Below are 26,750 nucleotides of genomic sequence, written 5' to 3'. Positions count from 1 at the left end.
GTTCATGAAAGCTCAGACTTCTTTCACTTGACCGTTTTGACGTCACATAAAAACCATCAAAATGGCAGCGCTTCTGCGTTTAAAGGTTGTTAGCATCCTCTACATATTTCTGTTTGACATTTCCAACTATTGATGATGAAGATTGGCAGCAAAGTCAGATCCATTTTGGCATTATGAACATCACAATCGGTATCATTTTACAGTAAATCCCCATTAGTTAATGTCTAACCAAACATGAACTAACAATGATCAGTTATGTTAACTGATGTAGTTAACTAATGTTAAAAAAAAAAAAATCTCTGCGTACCTCTTGATTGTAATAAGTGTATATGAACGAATTAATACTCAAGAAAATCAAGAAGTGCTCGACGAATAAATGTGGGAGAACACAAAAGAGTTTAAGAAGTATAAAAAGGCGAAGAGCAACTGGAAGTGGTTGTTTCGGCCAAGACTGGGAGCCTGTGTCGCCTCTAGCGCTCATAACGTTACGCTAACAAGACCGATAAAAGAACATTGAGTTTTATTAGTTCTGCTGTAGAAGAAACAAAGAAAAACATCCCCAGACAGCACTGGCACGAGAAGACACGGGCCCAGAGCGAGAGAAGGAGCGTTTTCTTCTGCTCCTAATGCCGTTATTTTATCCAGATGATGCAGCCTCTCTCTGAGATGAACGCCTCATTTACTCAGATGATTCAGCTGTAATCAGAAACATCCAGCGCAGCTCAATCAAAGCCTGTGGAGAGCAGGAGAAGCTGATGATATATTGATCCCCAATTCGGAGAGAACAGACCAGCGGAGACGTGATCCTGAAAGACTTCCTCCTGTTGGAGCCCCGTGAGGTCTAGAATGTTCCAGCAGACGCACATTCACTCCATGTGTGTCCGGCACAATCCATTCGGAGAGCTCATCTTCCCTTTCTCTTATTCTCCTCTCATGTCTGCCCGCTTCCCCCATTTTCTCACTTCTCTATATACTTTGGTCTTAAACCTTGTTTAGTCGACTATTAGGGGGCAGCCCTACATTTTTCTGACCCCAATTGGCAGATTTTTCTGTTGTTTAAGGCACTTTTCAGAAAACATTACTTTTCTTAAAGGGATGGTTGATTATGATTTCACTTTTTAAACTTTAGTTAGTGTGTAATGTTGCTGTTTGAGCATAAACAACATCTGCAAAGTTACGACTCTCAAAGTTCAATGCAAAAGGAGATATTTTCTTTTACAGTAACTGCTTTTTAAGAACTACAACAAACGGCTGGTAGGGACTACAACTAGGTTCCTCTTGGGTTGGTGACATCACAAACCCTAAAATTTACATAAACCCCGCCCCCGAGAACACACAACAAAGGGGGTGAGGCCATGTTGGGCTGCTTTAGAGAAGAGGAAGAGTTGTTGTAGTAGAGTGTTGTTGACGTCATTTTACGCTGGACTGCTTCACAAACGAGGGTCAATTCAACGCTGGATTTGCACAAAAGATTAACATGACGGCACATGCTAGTGGATGAGTTGAATCAACTCCACAGCAACTACATAAATTTATCCACTAACCATTCAGAAACGTCCAGTTTCTTTCTAAAAGTTGTAACTTCTTCCTGAGTCTCTCCATCAGTGTCGACTCCGGTTTGAACAATGTAAGGCTGAACACCGTTACTGACAATCCTCATTTTGGCTGCGTGAGATTCTCCAGCTTTGTTGTTGTTGAGCTGTTAAAGCTCCGCCCTGTTCTGGAAAGGGGGCGGGGAGCAGGAGCTCATTTGCATTTAAAGGGACACACACAAAAACTGCATGTTTTTGTTCACACCGAAATAGGGGCAAATTTGACAAGCTATAATAAATGATCTGTGGGGTATTTTGAGCTGAAACTTCACAGACACATTCTGGGACACCAGACTTAGATCTTGTGAAAATTTATCTCGATTAAAGAATGTTTAGTTAATTGTACTGGAAAACAAGACAAAAATACTGAGGAAGAACATCATTTTTTTCAGTATTCCTTGAATGCAATGTAATTCGCTTTGGATAAAAGCCTTTGCCAAATGTGTAAATGCAGATGTAATCATTTCAGATTATAGAGGAGTGGTTGTGCAACTGTTTAATATCAAAAACTTCATAATTGGACTCATATGCTGCTTTAGAAAATAAAGTGCATTTCTCTGGTAAATATTATGGTGAGTGAAGCAAAATTAGCAGTCACACTTTATTTTACAGCATGTGTAATATACGCGTTAGCATATATTAATATGTTATATATTAATAGCTAATATAATGTTAACATATGAGACCTTATTGTAAAGTGTGTTAAAAGGTCCTCCATTTTGTGTACATTCCTATAAAAAAGAAGTGAGCTGATAGTTTAAGCCCAGACAAATCTCTCATATTTGCGGTCAATCACCCCTTTTACCTTTTTATAATTTCACATTCATCCTCCCCTCCTGGTTTGAATCATGGTAAATTGAACTAATCCTGTGCATGTGTATTTGCTCAAACTACCCAGCGTTCATTCCAAACTCTCTCTCTCTCTCTCTCTCTCTCTCTCATTACAGACATTGATGAATGCCGCATGAACAACGGAGGGTGTGACCATCTGTGTAGAAACACGGTGGGCAGCTTCGAATGCAGCTGCAAGAAAGGATACAAACTTCTGACCAAAGATGAGAGGACGTGCCTAGGTATACTAGACAAGGAAAATGATATGTCATTATGTTTGAAGAATAAACCTCACTAAATTAAATGTGAAGAGACAGTTCTCAGTGATACTGTGGGCAGATTGTTTGTGAACCTGCAGGGTTTATGAAGTTTATGAGCTGGTAGATAGTTTGGTCAGGAAAGCTTGGTGTTAATACAGGAGCAATCCCTCAGAGAACATTTAAGGTAATACTACTCTGCCAGTCTTCATAAACGCACTACTCCGATCCTGAGTCCCCTCGCTGGTCTTAAAATGTACCCATCGATCGACACTATTGCAAACACCCGGCCTGGGAACATTTCTGGAAAAGATGGTTTGATGTCTGTCTATTCTGCTGCTCAGTATAGCCTTCTGTTCATCTCATTACAGCATCAGTACCACCATTTCTAAGACGAACATAGTGCGCATTCTACAAGATAAGTCATTTGTCAGACGCTAGGCTCTGTTGTGCAACGAATCCTCCGCTATGGTCTTGTCAGTTATCTTGCCTTACTCTCGTGGCACGGGATCCCGTCACACCTCTAGTAATTATTATATATATTATTATTCTTATCATAGAAAATAAGTAGCATTTGAATATAGTAATTTAGGCTCTGTTGACAATTTTACCTCTAAATGAGAGACTTCCTAGTATAGTTTAGTTTATTGCATAAGTTCGGAGAGATTTTTCAAACTATCAGTATAGGCAGATATCGTTCTGAATAATCGACTATTGGTCTCTGTGATATATTGGTATATCTATAAATATAACTATTATATTTTAAAACAAATACCACTTGGTATTGTAATGCAATAAGATTCTATTAGTTAACATTGGTTAATGCATTTACTAACAGTGAGCAATACATTTGCTACAGTACTTATTAATCTTTGTTAACCTTAGTTAATACAAATGTAAATGATATTAACAGAAATGTGAAAGTGTATATATAAATAATTCCTACATGACCAGGACCATTAAGTAAAATCATACATTTTGATTCCATGTTGTCTGTCACTTAAAGTTGTAACATCTTCTTAAACAGAGCCGATGTCCTCTTCTCCCAGTTGTTCCTGTTTTTCAGACTGGGTGAGTGTGGGAACGGTCTGTGCTCAGCACTTTGACTGCCCGTGTGCGGGCGTCTGCGGGGCAGGGAGGGCATCTCCTCCTGTCGCTTAACATGCCCTAACCATTGTTGTAAGGAATGTCAAAATGTCCAGTGATAAAATAATCCATGACCTTTTGCCCTCATCTACAATAGCCTCCAGAACTGGGAGAACCAGAATTGTCTGGCATTTGCTGGTTTATATCACTACTTTATATCAGTACTTTAGCATGTCAAGTCACCTTTAAGTATATAGTGCTTCATACAATACATATTGTTTCAAATCAGCTTTACAGTAATGAACAGGAACATAACGATCAGTGATGCAAACAGAATTCAATTCTGCTGTAAAGCAGCTCTACAGAAGACAATAGTGCCATTATTCAGCTCAAGTGTTGATTAATTCAGTTCAATAACAGTGTGTTGAAAAAAAGATCAAATGTTGCAAAATTCATCAATTATGAAACACATTCAGCTATAAAGCAGCTCAAAGCAGACAATAGTGTCATCATTCATTTCAAGTTTAGTTCTCATCAAACTGAAAAGTATTATTGAATACTAAGAGCCAGATTTGCTAAACAGGGCAAATTAGCATGAAAGCGCAATTTCAAAAAAAGTGCCGATAGGAGTGGAAAGTTCTACGTGTGAACACAGATTCAGCTGGATCATTTCCATAATGACCAACGCAATCTACCAAGAGCAGTGCAAATTAGCGTCATGCTTTTTGGGGGCGGTAAATAATGGTGCAAATACAAGTAAATTGACTAGCGCAAACCTTAGTAAATCAATTTAAATACTTCCAAAAATGTTTGCGTCTGAAAGGGAAACTCCTACAAATGCATATGCAGGTCAGCCGCAAAAATAGCCCTGTCCACGCCTATTCAGCGCTATTTTTTATTTTATTTTTTTTTTATGGCAAAAGAGGGTTTGTGGTGACATAAGTGCTTAGTAAATCTGGCCCTAAAAAATACTGTCAGGATTTACTAAAGACACACAGTGAAAAATTAGCACTGAAAAGGCATAGACAGTAATTTTTGCGACTGACCTTATTAAATATGCATTTATAGAAGTTTCCCTTTCAGATGCAACATTTGAATCACGCAAGGTGATTTACTAAGGTTTGTGCTAGTCAATTTACTGGTATTTGCGCCATTATTTACTGCCCCAAAAAAGCATGATGCTCATCTCTGCTGCTCTTAGTAGATTGCATTGGTCATTATGGAAATTGACCATGACCTTTTGCCCTCATGTACAATAGCCTCCAGAACTGGGAGAACCAGAATTGTCTGGCATTTGCTGGTTTATATCAGCAGCTTATTTTTGCTCATACTTAGGGTTAGAAGTTTGTTCAAATCACTTACCTTAAGTACTTTAGCATGTCAAGTCACCTTTAAGTATATAGTGCTTCATACAATACATATTGTTTCAAATCAGCTTTACAGTAATGAACAGGAACATAACGATCAGTGATGCAAACAGAATTCAATTCTGCTGTAAAGCAGCTCTACAGAAGACAATAGTGCCATTATTCAGCTCAAGTGTTGATTAATTCAGTTCAATAAGAGTGTGTTGAAAAAAAGATCAAATGTTGCAAAATTCATCAATTATGAAACACATTCAGCTATAAAGCAGCTCAAAGCAGACAATAGTGTCATCATTCATTTCAAGTTTAGTTCTCATCAAACTGAAAAGTATTATTGAATACTAAGAGCCAGATTTGCTAAACAGGGCAAATTAGCTTGAAAGCGCAATTTCAAAAAAGTGCCGATAGGAGTGGAAAGTTCTACGTGTGAACACAGATTCAGCTGGATCATTTCCATAATGACCAACGCAATCTACCAAGAGCAGTGCAAATTAGCGTCATGCTTTTTGGGGGCGGTAAATAATGGTGCAAATACAAGTAAATTGACTAGCGCAAACCTTAGTAAATCAATTTAAATACTTCCAAAAATATTTGCGTCTGAAAGGGAAACTCCTACAAATGCATATGCAGGTCAGCCGCAAAAATAGCCCTGTCCACGCCTATTCAGCGCTTTTTTTTTTTTTTTTTTTTTTTTTTTATGGCAAAAGAGGGTTTGTGGTGACATAAGTGCTTAGTAAATCTGGCCCTAAAAAATACTGTCAGGATTTACTAAAGACACACAGTGAAAAATTAGCACTGAAAAGGCATAGACAGTAATTTTTGCGACTGACCTTATTAAATATGCATTTATAGAAGTTTCCCTTTCAGATGCAACATTTGAATCATGCAAGGTGATTTACTAAGGTTTGTGCTAGTCAATTTACTGGTATTTGCGCCATTATTTACTGCCCCAAAAAAGCATGATGCTAATTTCTGCTGCTCTTGGTAGATTGCATTGGTCATTATGGAAATTATCCAGTTTTATCTGTGTTCATTAATTTGGGCATCGTCAATAGATCACGCACAGCACTTGGCAGAAGTACCAAGCAAGTGTTTACAGAACAAACGTGCAAAGACTAAGTCAAATGCCCTTAACAAAAAAAGGTAAAACAATTATGTCGGACGATTTTAAAGTTGGAGGAGAAAATGAGATGGACTTTTTCAGTACTTCATCACGAGTGACCTTTCCAATGTGACTATGTAACACCTTTGAAGCTGCACTGAAACTGCAATTTGGACCTTCAACCCTTTGGTAACTGTTGAAGTCCACTATATGGTGAAAAATCCTGAAATTTCTTTTAAACTCAAGAAATAAAGACATGGACATCTTGGATGACATGGGGATGAGTAAATTATCAGGAAATTTTAATTCTGAAGTGAACTAATCCTTTAAGAATGTTTAGATATTTGTACTAGAAAACAAGGAAGAAAATCATGTTTTGCAGTGTAAAAGCTCTCGATGAATGGCAGAGCATGTATAGTTGGAAAAAGAAACAAGAAAATCCCTTTAGGCTGGGAGAATGTATAACCTGTTGTGCATTTTTCTTGCAAAATAATCATTCCATCAGCCCTTCAGCTACAAATCAGATTGCATAGCTGTCTATGTGTATCCTTCGTGAGGAAATGAGAGGCTGAGCCTCTGCCGCTGAGTGAATGCTGTGGGTGAAACGTGTAAACAGAATATCTGCTCTATCTCAGGATTAACAGCCTCAGTGTTCCCCTGCTGTCATCAACCTAAAGACCATCAGCGGGGACGGGACTTGTCCTTCAACACCTCTAAGAAAGGCTGGAGACATTCTTTTGGCCGCTTAAGAGGTTTCTGAAGTGTGTTTAGGGGGAGGTGTTATCAGATCCCCAGTGTTTTTGAGGTGGGAGTTTGCTGATAAAGCCCCTATCTGCGCTCTTTAAACAGACCAGCTGTCATTTTACTCTCACAATGCCATTGTTTCAAACTGTGAGATTAAGTGAGACCTGCATGCCTATGTCTATAGGGGTGAAAAAGTCAGAATATCTCACTCATTTTTCTTGGTTAGTGGTGCTTGCTGAGACTATTGCCATTGCTATTGCTCAAAACCGAACAGTGAAATTTACTAAATGAAATGAGTTCATTTCACTCAAATATTACTGAAAGTTCATCGCACTTAATAGAAAAAAGTTAATATGTATGATGCATGGATGCATTTTTTTGGGCTTCAAAATCGCACCTCTCCTCCCTTCACTGCCATTATAAAGCTTGGAAGAGCCAGGATATTTTTAGATATATCTCCAATTGTGTTTGTCTAAAAGAAGATATACATCTAGGATGGCTTGAGGGTGAGAAATTCATGGGATAATTTTTTAATTTTTGGGTGAACTAACCCTTTAAGAAAGCATCTGATCATAGCGATGTGGATGTTTGCACCAGATCTGCAGTTCGTTTCTCCAGTCAAGTCACGTCATGTATATTTATATAACATTTACTACAATGTATTGCTTAAACAAGTTATTTTTCTTACCCCATAAGCAGATATTTTTTCTTGTAAAGTCACTTAATTTTGATACATTTTTCAGAAAACAAACAATGTATCTTGTTAGATATTTGTACTGGAAAACAAGGCAAAAAACTGAGGAGGAAAATCATTTTTGGCATCATGGTGGTGGGTTTGTACAGGCAAGCACTCACATTTTCTTCAGAAAATCTTGTTAATATTTCCAGTATAACTAACCCCCCTCAATTTTGCCCTTTCTGTTTTTCATTTTTTTTCATGGTACCCACTTAGCACAGAGAGCTGAAATGCGGTGATAAAAGAATAAGAGAATGCGGCGCTGCGCGTACACACACCTGCTGTCAGACCTCACATACTAACGCCCAAACGCTCTAAAAATAAGATTTCTGGCATCTTAGCAACACAGCCTGACCTTCAAAAAGTTTTTATTTTTTACATTCAACACCTGTTGTTTTAAATCTGGTGCTCTGAAGCAGGTAAGATTATAATTGTGTAGTTGACAAATAACATGAACATTTCAATCACCAATCAGTTTTAGGTGCTATAACTGGTCACTATTTCTAGTCACTTTTTAATGACGCTACCAAAGTCTGGACACATGAAAAATGTTGTTTCAAATAGTTTTATATGAAGTATAGCATGTCACGCTAGCTATGTTTCCATCCACCTATTTTATGCACATTTTGGGATGCTGAATGGCCTACTGGGACCTGAAGAGCTGAAAATGCACCTCTTTTCTCTCTGTTTGAGGCTGTGCATTCTGTTTGGTTTTATATGACAGGTTGTTAGACCTTAGTCAGGGTAGATGCCATATTGAATTTTTTTTTTGTGGATGAAAATGAGGCTGTGAGGGGACAGGCTACAGTCTTTACAATGGCATGCACTGTGCATAAAGGTCATTTCCATTACTCAGGGCCAACTCAAAACTGTTTCATTTTTCAATGCATTTATGATTTATTTTTCTTTGAAACTAGAAGCTGGCACCATGTTTTAAGAAACTAATTCCTTTACCACAGCAGAAACTAATACAAGCCTAACTATTCTCAAGTTTACTGAACACAGGTAAACAATCTATCAGTCTATTATAAGCAAAAGGACAAATAAATATATTAATCAAAAATACAAATGAAATAAACCATTTTTTTTCATGTGGGTCTATATTATAGGCTACTACAGAAATGTAATAATGTAATAAATGCACAAAAAAAAATTTACTGTCTATTTACACTGAGTGTAAATAGCCTGTGTTGATGGCAAAAGCTATTTACACTAAGTCCACCCACCAATGCCACATTAAAAAAGCGCGCCAGTTAACGACTGCAGTGGCGTAGGCTTTAGAGAATATGGCGCGATCAACCCAAGTTCAAATCCACCTTTTGCCGAACTCGCTCTTCTCCTTTTTCCCATCACATATCAGATCGGAAAGGCATCATAAAATTATGAAAATATTTGAAAAATGGAAATAAAGTGCCTAACGAGTGTTCAATAATAAAGTATTTATCGAGTAGGGTTAGGGGTAGGGACGGCTTTATTGTCCCAAAAAGGTGGCATCCATTTAATAATTTTAATAAATATAATAATTTACACTCTGTTATTATTGCATCATGTTAGTTTACAACAATACTGAGGTGCAAACAATATCTGCCACTACTTATAACAAGTATAAATAGCATCTTAACAACTATTTGCACTTGTTGCAAAGAACTGCTGCTTTTATAGTGTAATTAGAATATATCAATATTGTCTCTTAGTGTAAATAACATCCATTGCTAAGAAAATATTCTATTTTTACTTAGTGCAAACAGCAGCCGCTGCCACAAATTAAATAACATATTCACTGTATGAATTCAGTCAAGACCATTGAATCATTCTCTCTTTTTCTTTTTTTGTTTGATTATCATCAATTACACAGATGGCAGCAGGTTTATTTGGCTGTTGTCACTTTAAGATCTAATGCGCAGATCCAATATACTGACACATCTGATTTTCTCCCAACTGTTTACATTCACTTAAGACATAACTGACTGTGTTTACGTAAATACTCACTGAGACTGGCATTTTGAGTGTGTAGAAGCACAATAAGACGAGAAAGAGAACTTAATTCAGCATTCGCACGCTGACTGATAGGCGATTTGCGTGAGTGTGTATGCACAGAAAGCAGTACTGACCCAGTCTGGCCAGTGACAATTCCATCAACGGTCCCCCAGCATCTTTCACTGAATCCCTAGACTCGAAACATTTTTTGAGTCGTAAATGCTTGAATCAGAGTAAAAATGCATCCGAGTCTGTGACAAATCTAAGTCCGTGAAAAGTTGTACTTGAGTCCGAGTCCCCCAACTCTACACGACTGTGTTCCCAAACATGAGCACAGCATTTATAGCATTTTGTTTGCACGCTCTGAAGGTGATGATACACGGGACAGCTTTTTGAGAAATTTTCCAGGCAATGTTGCCAAGCGATGTTGCTTGGGAACTTTCCCATTGAGAATGGGCATCAAATTTTGATCTAAAATATCCAGATAGAAATGTGTTGCCTGTTCTCCATGGGAAGGTGCCTAAGCAACATTGCTCGGCAACATTGCCTGGCAACATTGCTCAAATAGTTGCCCTGTGTATCATCACCTTAAGACGCAAGTCATTTATGATGTAGGAAAAAGAGCCACAGTGGTTTCCCCGATTGCAGCAACTTCCATTTTTATTACAGATATTTTGTGCTAATTTCCCAGGCAGTGACGGTTTTGTTCTGTTGAACAGATGGGATGGAAACGCTGCTTTATTTGCAAATGTTTATGTGATATTCCAGTTTCGTGCATACTGTAAGTTTAAATCCCCACAGCTATTGATTGATACAGCTTGACATGTCATTTCAACTGCCCAAATGCATAAATTAAACCTCTTAGAAGTTCATGCCGGTCAAGGGTGTTGTTTGCCTTCAGTTGCCTTTGGAAAACAAGTGAAATCTGACTTTATACACTAAATCCAGGCAAGCAGTTTTGAGTCTCCTAATCAGACGAAGCATGTGGGGTTATTTATTTTTGCCTGTGGAGTCTATAAAGTCCTTCAAAGTTATTCTCCAACTGAGCAGTTGAGTGATATCAGCCCCACTGCAGTCACATCCAATCCCAGAACTGATGTTCACCAAAGGCAAGAAACAGTGCAGACACCAGCGAGGTGATTTGTTAGATTGAACAAGAGTTTCTGGGGCATGTATTGATTGTGTAACCTTCATTCATGAAGCTGCGCTTTCTCAAGCCTCAAGACTGATGAAGCTGCTTCTTGGTTCCACACTTGGAGGTACTTTAACTTGAGGACAATGTGGCCTGAACTGATCTGCCAAAACGCTAAAGGCTTGTTAATAAACTTGAGTTAACCTTGTTAACTCATTCACACGCATAGACTACAACTTTGCATCAGTGCCAGCCGCTATCATTAAAAAATATGCAATTTTGGAATATGACCAAGACATTTTTTCATGGGATTCACCTAGACATAGATGAGGTGAACAGGGAACTTCTGCAGTAATGAGTGAGGTGGCAGTCAACGAAATCCAGAGACCAACCCGAAACGGTCTTAAGTTATGACACATGCCTTAATACAGCAGACGGGGGAGCGTTTAAGAGTAAATAATTTCCATATGTTCTGAGGAAATAAGGATGAGGGGTTTAAATACCTTGGCTCTAGCCAGGTAATGTGTGTTAATGAACAGCAGAGGGTTTATTAAGGCCTAAATTGGGGATTACACTGAAATGATTGACATCAGATGGAGTTGAGGGGAAGGACGCCACATGGTACTGTTCATTGTGGCTACCGGTCTGATGTTTTGAGGGCTTAAAAATTTTCCACGCTACGGTGTGAATTCAACAGTTATGTGAATGAAAGTGCTTGCGTTTGATGTTTCTGCAGATACAGACGAGTGCTCATTTGACCGGACCTGTGACCACACATGTGTCAACTCACCTGGAAGTTTCCAGTGCTACTGCCACAAAGGTTACGTCCTCTACGGCGTGGCTCACTGCGGAGGTACGTGATGCATTATGGGGTTTTTATTGAGAGTTTCTGTGTTTCAAGAATATCTAAACATTCTTAAATCATGATATATTTACTTGAAAAGCAAAATAGCTTAAGATATTAAAGGTACCATTGAACGTTTTTTTACAAGATATAATATAAGTGTAAGGTGTCCCCTGAATGTGTCTGTGAAGTTTCAGCTCAAAATACCCCATAGATTTTTTTTAATTCATTTTTTAACTGCCTATTTTGGGGCATAATTAGAAATGCGCCGATTCAGGCTGCAGCCCCTTTAATTGCTCGCACTCTCCGCCCCCTCCTGAGCTCTCGACTCTATCGTTGCATAAACAAAGTTCACACAACTAATATAACCCTCAAAATGGATCTTTACAAAGTGTTCGTCATGCAGCATGTCTAATCGAGTAAGTACAGTATTTATTTGGATGTTTACATTTGATTCTGAATGAGTTTGATAGTGCTCCGTGGCTAATGGCTAATGCTACACTGTTGGAGAGATTTATAAAGAATGAAGTTGTGTTTATGAATTATACAGACTGCAAGTGTTTAATAATGAAAATAGCGACGGCTCTTGTCTCCGTGAATACAGTAAGAAATGATGGTAACTTTAACCACATGTAACAGTACATTAGCAACATGCTAACGAAACATTTAGAAAGACAATTTACAAATATCACTAAAAATATCATGATATCATGGATCATGTCAGTTATTATTGCTCCATCTGCCATTTTTCGCTATTGTCCTTGCTTGCTTACCTAGTCTGATGATTTAGCTGTGCACAGATCCAGACGTTAATACTGCCTGCCCTTATGTAATGCCTCGATCATGGGCTGGCATATGCAAATATTGGTGGCGTACATATTAATGATCCCGACTGTTACGTAACTGTTGGTGTTATGTTGAGATTCACCTGTTCTTCGGAGGTCTTTTAAACAAATGAGATTTATATAAGAAGGAGGAAACAATGGAGTTTGAGACTCACCATATGTCATTTCCATGTACTGAACTCTTGTTATTCAACTATGCCGAGGTAAATTCAATTTTCAATTTGATGGCACCTTTAAGTTTTAATTTAACACTTTAAAATGTCTGAAAAATAAACTTTAAAATTAAAGCGTAAATTCACTTAACTTATCTAAAAAGTTATCCAACATCTTTTGGTTCCTCAAGTAAATATATCTTGATTTAAGAACAATTAGATATTTGTACTGGAAAACAAGACAAAAATACTAAGGAAGAACTTTTTGCAGTGTAGAGAAACTTCTTATAGGAAACTCATGTTGGTAGACCGACTAACTCTACTTGTTAGGATCTTGGGCAAACACATCCAATGAAAACTGAGACTTTCCCATATAAATGCTCTTTAGTTTCCTCAGGCAGCAGTCCCTGAACAAAGTCCCTGGACCCTGAACAAATCTTTAAAAGATATTCAGAGGTTGGTTTAAGGCACTTAACTAGATAAAAAGCAAGTAACAGAGATATTTGCAGTTATATCTCTGAAATAACTGATACTTATTACTTTTGGATGGTCAAGATGAAGGTCTCTTGAAAGTCTCATACACTGCAAAATGCAGTTTTCTTCCTCAGTATTTTTGTCTTGCTTTCCAATACAAATATCTAAACATTCTTAAAGGGATAGTTATGAAAATTAAGTCATCATTTATTCACCCTGGTGTTGTTTTAATGCAGTATGTCATTCTTTTCTCATCCATATAATGGCAACCTGCATCAAGCTTATGAAAATAGAAACAAAAGCATCACAGAATGATCCCATGTGACACGTGCTGTATATTCCAAGTGTTCTGGGGGTATACGATAGGGTTTGGTGAAAAACAAACTGAAATTTAATGTATTATTTAACAAAAACCCTCACCTTGGCCGTTGGTCTTCTGTGTTCACTCTGACTTGCCCAGAAAATCAAGATTAATAAATATGCAACATAAAAACACAACACCTAGAAATCCCCAAAAAAAGCAGAATGACAGACGTGAATGCGATAAAAAAAATTTTGTGATGAACAAAATGGATATATTCACCTCAGAGTACATGGATTGTATTGGATTGTATTTCATTTTGTGTTTTGTTAATCTTGATTTTCTGGGCGAGTCGGAGTGAACACAGAAGACCAACAGCCAAGGTCAGGGTTTTTGTTAAATAATACATTAAATTTCAGTGTGATTTTCACCAAAACCTAGCATATACCTTCAGAACACTTGGAATATACATGTGTTGCATGGGATCATTCTGTGATGCTTTTGTTTCGATTTTAAAAAGATTGATGCTGGCCGCAGTTCACTGCCATTATATAGACACTTTTTAATAAATTCTCAATTTTTGATCTTAAAAAGACAGAAGGGCATATGGCATTAGGTCGACACCAGGGTGAGTAAAAAATACAATTTTCCCTTTGAATTTAGTTGACGGCCAGCTCTCGGCCAGAATTGGCTGCTTCAGTGCACTTGTTTCAGGGTTGATTAAGCAGATGAGGGCAGTTAATTTAGTGATGTATATGTCTTACTATTGTTGAGAGGACCAGAAATAATGAATGCGTTTCTCTCTGTTAGCTTTTAGATAAAGCCAGATTAATGAAGCTCTCTCTTTTGTTTCCAGAGAATGGTCATCAGTTTCCCATTGACGGCTTATCTGCAGGGAAATAGATGTTAAAGAGGCCATATTGTGTCCTTTTTCAAAGACTTGATTTTGTTTTTGGGCTCTACTAGAACAGGTTTTCATGCTTGAATGCAAAACACATAATTTATCTCATATCTGACCTTGTTGCAGCACCTCTCTTCCCAGTCTGTCAGTAACGCTCTGTTTAGTTCAGTGGTTCTCACGCTTTTTTGGTCACACCTCCCTTTAAACCTTTTAAAAAGTCCTCAAATCACCTCTGACTATCAAATAATTTAGCTAAAAATAAAAACTGAAAGTTTTTGTTGGTAACACTTTAGTTTGGGGAACACATATTCACTATTAACTATGAATTTTGCCTCAATAAACTCTTAATTTACTGCTTATTAATAGTTAGTAAGGTAGTTGTTGTAGTGTTTAAGTTTATGTGTTGGGTAGGATTAAGGGATGTAGAATATGGTCATGTAGAATAAGGCATTAATATGTGCTTATAAGTACTAATAAACAGCCGATATGCAAGAAAATAAGCAACTAGTTAAAAGTGAGAATTGTTCCCCATATTAAAATGTTACCATTTGTTTAAAATATTCACATTTATCGTGTCTATACCAGACGCGAGCAGCGCCACACAACGCGACTAAAGACCCATTATATTCATTGATGCTGTCTACACTGGATGCAGTGCGACAGGACAAATCCCTCAAAGCAAACTGATGCCTTGTTCTGTTTCTGACATATTTCATGGTTGTGTCCGATGTAAACGTGGTGTTTGTGCTCCTGTTGAAGGGGAGCGGCGAGTTCACAACAGCAGCTTTTGATGCCGTCCACTGATGAGGTGCTTTTCTGTGTCGAGGATCTGGGCTTGTTTAGATGGTGCAAAGTCAATGGTCTGAAGAAGGATATTTTAGGAATTGGCATTCTGTGCCGCTTTACATAAGGCAGTGAGCCAACCGCCATTCACACACTCGAACACTGTTGCCACAGATTTTTTGGGGGTTTTTTTTCCCCCTGCTGATCTCCTGTGCCCCCTTCCAGTAACTGTGATTGTTGCAAAGTTTACAGGAATAGTACACGTATATTCTGGTTTTGGTCTTTCTCTATTCAGGTTGATGCAAGCTGGACTTGCATGAATTAAAAATAGCTGGCTGATGGTGTTACCAAGATGGTCACCAAGTGGACTGACCTGCCCTAAAAAGGACTTTTAGCTATAGAAGCGTCAGCCTAACGTTGACTTTCTCTTCCCCGTCCCTCTTTCTTAATCTTTTTAGGCTTGGGATCCAGACAGGGAAAGGAAATGTGAAAGTCAAAGGTTTAGCCTGGAGCCGGTTCAAATCTGATGGGGAGCAAGAGAATGACAAAGAGAAGGGAAACTAGACTAGCCTAGCAAGCAAGCTCTTTATTCTTTAAAGAAACACTCAGAAACTCTTGAAACTCCCACATTTCAGAAAGCAGATTTGTTGAAACACACTTTACCCCTCTGACTCTGTTTCTAATACACTCGATCAAACTATCTTCGTTGTTTTCTTCCATTAGTCTTTGGTTTTCCTTCTTTTTTCTTTGCTACTGGTTTTGATCCAGTTTTGGGCAGTAACTACACAGTAAAAAAGATTTTTTGAAGTTGTAAATAAAACAAAGTTTATTAGAGTATGTTTTACAAGTATGTTTTCTACTTTAAAATGTGACATTTAATTCAGTGTTACTTGCCATTTATTTGTAATTACTTGTGAAATTTACACTTCATGCACTGAACTCTCACAGATTTAATTATGTAGTGGAACTCGTCACACTAATGGAAGGTCAGATGGATTGCAATGCATTGTCAGTGTTGCCAAGTCTGTAGGGTTTCACGTAGGATTGAGCTACTTTAGCACTGTTTCCCCAGGGTTTTTTATGTCAGCGGATTAAAGCGACCCCAATTAGCATGATATTTAGCCCCTGGAATGTGAATTTTACCGGGGGACCCCACCTGAAATGCGATTGGGCTAGTTTTGTGCTAGTTTTAAGTAGCAATTAGGCAGGTTTTGTTGTGAAAACATGGCAACCCTGACTGCAATAGTTTATCCAGGTAGTGTGAATACAGTAAATTCAGTTGAATGCCCATATTTATAATTTATTTTAATATAAAGTAAAAACAAAGTTGAAAATTGTGCTAAATAACATTAAATAAAAGTTTTAGATATAAAACCAAAAAGATTAAAAGCATTCAACTATGTATTTAAATGCTTATATAAGCTTCATTTAGACTTTATTATAAGCCAGTTAATTCTCAAACCAATTATTGTTCCAATAATTGACCTTTATAACAAAGATCAGTTATTTGTTATTGTTTGTTTTGTTTTGTAGATATTGATGAGTGCAGCATTAACCGGGGCGGCTGTAAGTTCGGATGCGTGAACACTCTGGGCAGTTACGAGTGTACCTGCCCTCCTGGTTACAAACTGCACTGGAACAAGAAGGACTGTATCGGTATGTGGACAAGAGTGCCCCCTAGAGGCCATTCAGATGCCACTATAACCTAACTGAAAACTTATGGTTCAGATGCAAATGCCAAAGAGTGCTTTCAGTTCCATGTGTCATAAATGTGTCAACTGCTTGTCTTTGCAAAAATTATAGGACCAATAATTTTAATGCATACTAATACAGGACAGATTCCATGTTATTGAGTCAAACCTGTAGTTTCTGCACATCATACAGAGCCAGTGAAATGTGCTTCCAATCTGGTGGTCCCCAAAGCCACCCTCACTTGCAGTAAGATGGGGAAAAAAGAGAGCTGCTCTCTCACATGTGCGTCCAAAGCACATTATCTATCAGGTACATACCATACCCCCCCCAAAAAAATACCTAATTTTAATATTTGTAACAGCATAACACACTTGGCCATTCAACTCTAATGCTAGTTTTCATTGTACGTTTCACAGAATCAGACAACAGTTATTCCGTTAGCTGTGGAATACCCATCCTGCGAGGTAAATCCCAGAGCAAATTAAACACAAGCAGCATCCAGAGCTGCATAGGTAAGATCATACACACATCCTCTAACACCTTCCTTATCTCAAGAGCAAATGAATCTTGGTGACTAATGGTCCACAAATAGGGCACACTTTGCTGTCTTGTTGTATTTCTTTTTTAACAGTATAGGTACAGGTTTTAAATATAGTTTGATGTGTTAATAGAAACTATTAAATATATTAACTATGTGTGTATCAATAACTACAAACCAACATTTGGCCATAAGCTAGCTAGATCCTGCTGAGTATCGGCTTAAAAGGATAGTTCACCCAGAAATGAAAATGTTGTCATCATTTACTCACCCTCAAGTTGTTCCAAACCTGAGTTTCTTTCTTTTGTTGAAAACACAAGAAGATAGTTTAAAGCAGGGGTCATCAACTATATTTGTCCAAGGGCCAGAATTTTTCACTGCAGACACTGTAAGGGCCAGATACTCGTAATATAAAATAAAATTCGAATTGTATCCTAATACTGTATGTTATTATTTGATATACTAATTCTAATTCCAAATTTATGTTATTTTTTACATATTACCTGTACTGCAGCAAGCCACCAGGGGGCGATAGCGATATTTTAGGCTTCATATTTGTGAGGCTGTCAAGCTGTCCATCACTGTCACGCAATTGTGCGCAAATCCCAGGCAAGGAAAATTTTGACATTTGTGAAAAAATGAGCACGTGAAACAATAAAAGATGTTCAATGAGAGAACGCGTTTATCGTCATTCTTGACTGAAGGCAGGCTATGGCACAAGCTACTTTTCAGAAGGCTTTTTGTTTCGTTAGATTAAAAATAAAAAACGGTTCTCATTCCCCCTTGAATAAGGCCGGCGACACACTGGCTGCGTGAGCGACTCAGCTGCGTGGCGTGTCCGTTTTTATTTCGGCTCCCATATTTAACAGGTTGGAGTTTGCACACTGAGACACGCGTCTCAGGCGTGCTCGAGCCACGCAGAAAACGCGTGCATGCTAGAAATAGAACCGACGCGTGTTCCAGCAACGGGAGTGTTCTCTGGCTAGAGCGCAGAACAGCGGAGTTTGTGCATGTCTGAGCTTGTGTTTTGTTGCTTTGACATTGTGGAAAATAGAATAATAGACAAAATGTATTAGCATTTTTACCCGTTATTATCAATCTAAATTAATCTCGTTTTTAATTTAACTTAATTTCGTTTTTCTTTGTTTAAATTTCTGTGTCAATTTGTTAGTCAGACAATTATTAGACTACCTTAAAAGTATTGCTTAATTTAACAGACCTGTGTGTGTGCGTTTTATATCACTAGTGCAGTGTCCGTTCTCGGAGCATAAGCCCTGCCCGCGTGAGGTGCGCCGCTTCTCGCTCGCGCTGCTCTAACTGTAGTTTACTAAAAGTTTATTAATTCTGAATGTGTCGCGTCTCGCGTGTCCATCTATATTGCACCAAATGCGACACTGCACTCCCCTGTGAAGTCGATTGGATGAACGGTTCTCGAAATAATAAAAATGCAAACGGATATACAGACACAGATTCCTGCCTTTATTAGAGAGAAAAATATGTTCAGCCCCTCTCTCCGAAGCTTCGAATAGTCGATGTTCATCAAAAAATGGTATTCGGACCAGCCCTAAACTTTTTCCTCTTACAAGGCTATTCCTGAATTCAGTATTATTCTGGGGGCCGGATGGAAATCTCTGGCGGGCCGGATTTGGCCCGCGGGCCGCCAGTTGACGTTGCATGGTTTAAAGAATGTTGGTAACCAGACAGTTGACGGCACCCATTGACTTCCATAGTAGGAAAACAAATACTATGGAAGTCAATGGGTGCCATCAACTATATGGTTACCAACATTCTTTAAACTATTTTCTTTTGTATTCAACAGAAGAAAGAAACTAGTAAAGGTTTGGAACAGCATGAGGATGAGTAAATGATGACACAATTAAAATTTTGGGGTGAACTATCCCTTTAAGGCAAGACACTACAGGCAAAAATAATGTTTTTTTTTGTTTTTTTTTTTTTTTCATCCACCAGTCAAATTTGAGATTTTGGGCTGTTTGGCTTTTCATAATATGTTGTTTCAGGCTAGTGGAAAGAAAACATTAACTTTAAGTGTTTATTTTCTTCCACTTTATCTATTTGCGTCTGTAGATTTCAATTACAATACATAGCTTTAAAGGGTTAAAAGTTTTTTTCTCCTCTTCAGCAGCACTTACATACACCAAAATTTACAGTTTTATTCCTAACTATATTCTGAAAGTTTTTACTGAGGGGTTTGTTCATATATCATTTACCTGATTTTATGTAACATTTTAATCCTAAAAACATGGTGAAAATTTATTTTTTTTCTGGCTGTTCACATTATTCTGCTTTATGGCGTAATAAAAAGAGATATCCAAAATCCCCTCTGTAAAAACATTTAACACTAATATGTCAACAAAATGAAACAAGAATTTTGAACCTGGCTTTATCCAATGTTCAGATTTTTGTTCTGGAATTTGATGCAAATTAGTGCACATTTAATTAGACAGTGCCTTGTTTGACATCTAATTAAATGTGAAAACTTGTAATTTAAAAAAGTATGGTGATTATCTTCAGTTGAGTTTTTTACCCTGTTCACCTGTGTTGTAATGCCTTAATTAATGCTAAATTTGCAACACTGTTACCTGTACTGGCAAGGTTTTTTTTTTTTTTTTTTTTTTTTGTCTGATTAATTTAGTTGTTTTTAATGGTAATAAATCAAACAAATCACCATCAAAATATTCCCCATGGTAATGGATGCCACATATAAAATAAATAGATTTTCTAAACATTAAGCTCCTCAATTTCACTGATCATTAGCTGAAAATGAAGGAAAAAAGACATTTTCTAAGACATTCAGGTCCTATTTTAGTATTTTGTTGAAAGTGCCAGCAAACAGAACCTGGAAACCGATGAGACGTTTCTTTTTGAACAGCTGCAGCCGATGATTCCGAGAAACATAATGACAGATACATCACAGCTGTCCAATTACATGATCACTTGATGCGCTTGGCAAATTAGAAACTTATTTACCATGCCTGATGTTTGTTTTGATGTCAGACTCGTTTCACATTAGGATGCCTGTCACGGTACACTATGATCTCAAATTGCTGTTCCTCATAAGTGTTCATGAAGCTAACATGAATCTGCTTCAAATGTTCAAAGACCACAAACCAGCCCAGATGGTTTTATTTTTTCTATCAAGCATGTTTAATGTAGCGTGCTGGCAGCTGTGAATGAATGTAGTTAGCTAGTAGTTGTCAGTAAGGGCTTTATATGAATCATGACGAGTTGTGTGTCAAGGCCTCTTTGTTTGGTTGTAGAGACTCAGGCTCCTCCAGTGAAGCAGACGACATCCTTTCGGATCAAGAACGCCAAATGCCACCTTCACCCGAAGCATAAGGGGAGGGCAGAGGACAACGGCAGACAGATCGGGCCAGGTCAGAGGTCATAGGGGCCAGGAAATGAAGGGTACCATGTCATTTTGATGGTCCCTGTAGTGGAATAAGGTTGTAGAACCATTTGTTGAGGGAGTTGCATTCTTGTTTTGCTACATGGACAATGATAACTGGGACATTAAAGATTCTGTCATTATTTATTCATTCTCATGTCGTTCCAAACCAGTAAGACTGTGGTTAATCTTCAAAACACAAATTAAGATATAAAAAGTCCCGGTAAGGTTATAACCGAAAATATAAAAATTCATATGAATTGAATGGTTTAATCCAGGTCTTGTGATGAGATACAGTCACTTTATATTATGAACCATTTTAATTTAGGATTTTATTTACATCTAAACAATAATCAACACACATACATACACATATAGTAAACTCGGAAGCTTGTACATTTCATGCTAGAACAAACGTCATTGTTTTTCGTGCATCACAAAAGATACATTTACTTGAGAAGCAAAGTGGCAGATACATTTTCTGAAAAATGCATGAAAATTAAGCAATTTTATATTCATAACAATATAAAATAAACTTGTTTTTCCTTTAAATCACTGTAAAATGTAATTACTTGAGTTCACTTACAAAACTTGTGGAAACTGATTGCCTTAAATTTAGCAAGTAAATTAGCTCATCAATTTTGAGTTGATAAAACTCAACTAGAGGTAAACTTGAGTACTGGTAACTTACACATTTTACAAGTTGAGTAACAAGTTCAGTTACTTTATCAACTTACATAATTTGGCACTTAAATATCTGCAAACATATTATGGGTTTTTTTTTATGCTTTATTACAATGTTGGGTTAAAAACAACCCGAGTTGGGTTGAAAATGGACAAACCAAGCAAAATGACTATATGGCTGGCTTAAAATGAACCCAAAACAGGAAATTAAAAATCAGACGCATAATTACTAGAGGCAACAATAATAATCAAAATGTGAACATTTGTTAATAAGCAATTTAATAAATATTTATTGTTTAAATATTATTAATTAAATTGTAACATATTAATAAATGTTAATTTCCAACATATTTTGGGTTCATTTTAAGCAAGCAATACAGTCATTTTTAAACAATAGTTGAGTTAAATAAAACTACCCAGCAGGTTGGGCAAACATTTAACCCAGCTGCTGGGTTAAAACAACCAATTCGCTAAGATTGTCCATTTTCAACCCAACTTGGGTTGATTTTATCCCAGCATTTTTTAGTGTACAGTCAAAAAATGACATACAGCACCTTTTAAAGATTTAAGTACACTGAACTCAAACAAAAAGTTGTAAGTTGTTAATACAAAGACATACAAGAGTGTTGGGACAACAATGAACTGTGTATTTATTAAACTGAAAATACTTTTCAAATACTTTATCTAAAATTGAACTGAAATTACTGTAATTAAAACTAAAAAACATCATATAAGTAGCTAATGGACATCACTGCAACACAGTTACTGCCTTTTAAAGAAAGCAACATGCAGCATATTATCAATGTTTCTGGTCTTTTCCTGGACTGAAGCACAGGCTCTACTCTTCTAAACCTCACAAAACTTAACAGAGACCCTTTAAATCCCAACAGAACATTGAACATCTCTCAAGATTTCAACATAAGATGATTAAACAACCCCAAAACAGCTTCACTTGTTTAAAAAAATGTTTGACTTATTTATTTAGAATAACCATAGGTTTAGATGTTGATGATTTATTGAAAATAATAAAGTTTGTTGTCACAATATGGTGATTAGTGTTTGCTTTAGTTGGGCTCTTGACACTTGACTTTTTAACGCTGTTTTTTCTCTGTGTGTGTTGAGCTAATTTACTTGCTAAATTTAAGGCAATCAGTTTCCACCAGTTCTAAGTGAACTCAACTAATTACATTTGACAGTAATTCTGTTTATTTTTCTGACCCCATTTTCTTTTAATTATTATTGTTTTAGGCTTGAAGCCACTTAATTTTGATAAATTTTTCAGAAAACAAGACTTCAGCCATTTTGCTTCTCAAGTAAAAGTATCTTGATTTAAGAATGTTTAGATATTTGAAAAGAAAAACAAGACAAAAATACTGTGGAAGAATATCATTTTTGCAGTTTACTGAAGTTTGTTCTAGAGCGTGATGCACAAGCTTTTGTGTTTATCATATGTGATTCGCTCTATGTACAGTATCTGTGTTTATGTGAATAAATGCCTTTATATGATGATGTGTTCACCATAAAGTAATCATATCATAACCAAAAACGTAAAGGCTTGGAAAAACATGAGGTTGAGTAAATGATGCCAATTTTCATTTCTGGGTGAACTATACCTTTAAATCTCACATATTCTAAATTTCACTTAATATATTTAAACAGTTATTGAGTTGTTGACAATCTATTAACAATGCCACTCTAAAATGTGAAACTGACATTTAAATGTCCTCTCTATGAATAATAACTTGATTTGTAGGTGGTCAACCGTGCAACAACTGCCTGGTCACATTTGTTAACCTGAAGTGTGACTCGTCTAAGAAGGCCAAAGGTCGTCGAGCACGTAACCCGTCAAGCAAAGAGGTCACACGCATCACTCTAGAGCTGGAGGCCGAAGTCAAGCCAGGGGACACCACTGGTGAGTCTTGCATCCTCCGCCTGAAATAAACACCTAGGGGGCAGTCATGGACTAATGGTTAGAGAGTCAGACTGGCAACCCAAAGGTTGCAGGTTTGATTCTCAATACCAGCAGGAAATGACTGAGGTGCACCTAACCCCCCCAATCTCTCCCCGGGCGCCACAGCAAAAAAAACAACAACAAAAAATGGTTGTCCACTGCTCCGTGTGTGTGTGTGTCCACGGTTTGTAGTGTGTGTGTGTGTGTTCACTTAAAATGGACAAGAATGAGATGAGAGTTTTACAGTCTTTTTAGGAAATCCTCAATGATGAAATACATGACTAGAAAAATACTCTACAGGTGCATTTAAAATAACAAATCATTTTGTAATGAATGTAATTTAAGTTCTACTTTCTGAGTTTGAATTATCATAAGCAGTAAAAGACCGCAATATTCAAGCACTGTAAAAGGTTTTGCCACAAACTCAACTGACTGGCTTCTCTCCTGTATGAATTCAAATGAGAACTGCGCTCGCTTTACTTTCACTTTCGATTTCGCCATCACGTGTAGTCTGTGAATAGGGAGCGGAGGTGATGAGCGTGCGTTCTACAAGATAAGACATTTATCAGACGCTAGACTTTATTGTGCAACAAATCCTCCGCCATGGTCTTGTCAGTCATCTCGTCACTTACTCTCGTCACATGATCTGTGAACTGTGATTCCTGCTGCACTACGTACAACTCTGCTGCCCGTGATGGGCTGGATGGGATTGAAGTGACTGTTATCCAACAGAATTAAATTGTTTTTATTTCTATAAAAAGCAAAATGGTAGTGGAAAACTAATGTAAACGTAGCGGTGGCATATTCTATCCTAATTTCACCCTCATACTTTGTCATGGCAATTTCACGAGACAGCAGATCTCATCACACCTCTAGTACAGACAAGCGCACAGGATGAACATGGAAGTGCACTGCATTAAAGTCATGATGGTCATCTTGTTCTACTGTAGGGAACTGTAACATAATGTGTCAAAGGCAGCGCATGGAGCAGCAGATGAAGTCGTACATTAAAGCGCTGAAAAAGTCCATTAACCAGGAGCGTTTCCTCATCCGTGTGGCTGGATTGGAGTACGAGGTCGCACAGAAGCTCCCCCAGGCTGCAATGAGGCAGGAGAACTGCGGACCGGGCCGAGAGAAAGACAGCGGCCGCTGTGGTAAGAACGGAAGAGTGAGTGGGGCCTGTTATTCATGAACCCCCTTCTCCATTGCAACTGGATGCAAGGGCTTCATGGAGCTTAAACAGTAGAGCATGGCGCTAGCAACGCCAAGGTCATGGGAAAGCAAGAACTGATAAAATGTAAATGTATACCTTGAATGCAGAGTCGCTTCGGATAAAAGCACCTGCCAGATGTATAAATGTAAGTGTAAGAGTGCTATATCATAAAAAATAGTATCAGTTGATAAGAATGAACAAGAGCATCTACTAAAAATCAAACAAACTCAAGATGGATTGAGACTTGCATGGATATATCGTAAATTAAATCAGGAGAGCATTTCATACTGTTAGAGCAGAATGCAAAAGAAAAAAGAAAATAATCTGGGGAAAAAGAATGCAGCGACTGGAAGAGGTCTTGCCATAGATATTTTTGTTATACCATGTCAATACCATAAGCTGACGTCTGAAAATAGAACATGAAGGAAATTTTACAGCTCATTCAGTCAAAGTGGAGGATAAGGATTATTTCTAGTGCAGCCTTATGATTTGAAATGATTTGTTTCAGTCTTTTTGAGTGGATCTTCCCCAAACCGGAATTGCCTCCCATAATCTAACACTCAGTGGGCTCGTTAGGGAAAAGGTGGATTCATTTAAGACTTAAATTAGACACTCATGAAGTCTTTAGGTCTACAAAGAGGAGCTATTTTTGAGAATATTATTAGTGTTTGCTTTTATATTCCATAGCAGGTTTTTTTTTGCCAGGAGATCCTAGAAATAGTACATTTTACATAAACGTGAAATATTTTTTTTCTGTAACAGTGTTCAAAACACTTAAAGGCAAAATATGTAAGATTTTTGGATTAAAATATCAAAAAAACAGTAGAACATTGTTATATATTTTGCTGACCTGTGTACTTACATTATCCCAGATGTTTCCAAGAATGTTTAAATCCAAAGAAATAAGCAATTTTAACCAGGACACGGACCATGTCGCATCATGTGTCGCCTATCAATGACATCATACCCGCATTACCCACGGTTTCCGGTTTTAATTTGCAGAAACCATGGAAACACCAACGACGCTTTAATATATTGTGCGTTTTATTAGACAGGTGAGCGACTGTTTGGATACATTCATCAACAGAAACCTAATCATGTTATATAGCTCAACACAGTGAGCCTTATTGTTTAAATCTCGTTTTCTTGATTTACTGCGAGTACCATGTTTTACCATGACTAATATTGATCTAGCTTACTGCAGTGTGCAACAAGTGTAGTAGTATAGTAGCATTATAACAACTTTCTACAAACAAATGTATCTAATATGATAAACAGCGCTGCGTTATCCCACACATGCTTGACCGGAAGAAGCGGAAGTGGTGACTGTGACATAATAAAAGTCCCGCTGCTCTCGAGACGCGTGTCGCGCTCGTTTCTCATTAGCAATCATTCCGCTCCAATGGTTTTCAGCCACACCCTGCTTCATACTACAGCAATGTTAATAAATCTTTAATACATTAGCTCATCCATGAATACGATTTCTGCCTGAGTCCCATCAAATTCTTTTCCATGGGCTGTAGACGTGAAGACAACTCCTCCTATGATTATGTGAAATCAAGGCGTCATCAAGCTATGCCTTTGTTTTGAATAAGCGACCTCTAGTGGCGAAAAATTACATATTGTGCCATTAACCTGAAGCATATAGAAAACTATTGCCACAATGGATTTGACGGGGACTCTGTTTGCCTAACCTTGTCTGGTTTTATGCAAAATCTGTTAAATGAACAGAATTTGGTGTCAAAATGCAATAGAAACAAAACAAACTAAATCAAAGTTTAGTTTAGTTTATTAGGAAATATTTGCTATTTAGTAATAGTAAATTATTGCAAAAGTTTTGGGTTACAAATTATAGCATTTTACATTGATCGCTTGAAACTACAGGTCTTTAGAGTCAAATTTGTCAAACTGCATCTGTCAAAAATACAAATTATTTCAGCCTCCTCACTGCTGCCCCCTGCTGGCTGCTCTCTCTTAGTCAGATGTTTGCCTGGGTCATACTACCATGGTGAGCAGGAGCGCTGCGTCCAGTGCCCACCTGGAACGTTCCAGGAACGTGAAGGTCAGCTGGCCTGTGACCTTTGCCCTGGAGCAGACCGCCATGGCCCACTAGGGGCCCGCAACATCACATCATGTGCAGGTAAT

At 37.6% G+C, this 26,750-nt stretch overlaps 1 protein-coding gene across 2 annotated transcripts in view; it reads left to right on the top strand.

Annotated features, from left to right (window-relative positions):
- scube3 (signal peptide, CUB domain, EGF-like 3) overlaps positions 1-26,750 on the top strand; it is a 124,595-nt gene that overhangs the window by 87,484 nt on the left and 10,361 nt on the right. For both annotated transcript variants that reach the window (XM_048178192.1, XM_048178191.1), the window contains 9 exons: positions 2,540-2,665; positions 11,558-11,674; positions 16,655-16,777; positions 17,006-17,122; positions 17,230-17,325; positions 20,630-20,746; positions 23,195-23,353; positions 24,343-24,546; positions 26,584-26,745. In XM_048178192.1, coding sequence (XP_048034149.1) covers positions 2,540-2,665; positions 11,558-11,674; positions 16,655-16,777; positions 17,006-17,122; positions 17,230-17,325; positions 20,630-20,746; positions 23,195-23,353; positions 24,343-24,546; positions 26,584-26,745 — 1,221 coding nt within the window. The remainder of the gene's footprint in view (positions 1-2,539; positions 2,666-11,557; positions 11,675-16,654; positions 16,778-17,005; positions 17,123-17,229; positions 17,326-20,629; positions 20,747-23,194; positions 23,354-24,342; positions 24,547-26,583; positions 26,746-26,750) is intronic.

Source organism: Megalobrama amblycephala, linkage group LG24 (genome assembly GCF_018812025.1).
Source record: "Megalobrama amblycephala isolate DHTTF-2021 linkage group LG24, ASM1881202v1, whole genome shotgun sequence".
In the NCBI taxonomy this organism is placed as follows: domain Eukaryota; kingdom Metazoa; phylum Chordata; class Actinopteri; order Cypriniformes; family Xenocyprididae; genus Megalobrama; species Megalobrama amblycephala.
The sequence above is the reverse complement of the archived record's forward strand: the minus strand, read 5'-3'. Positions and strand labels throughout refer to the sequence as shown.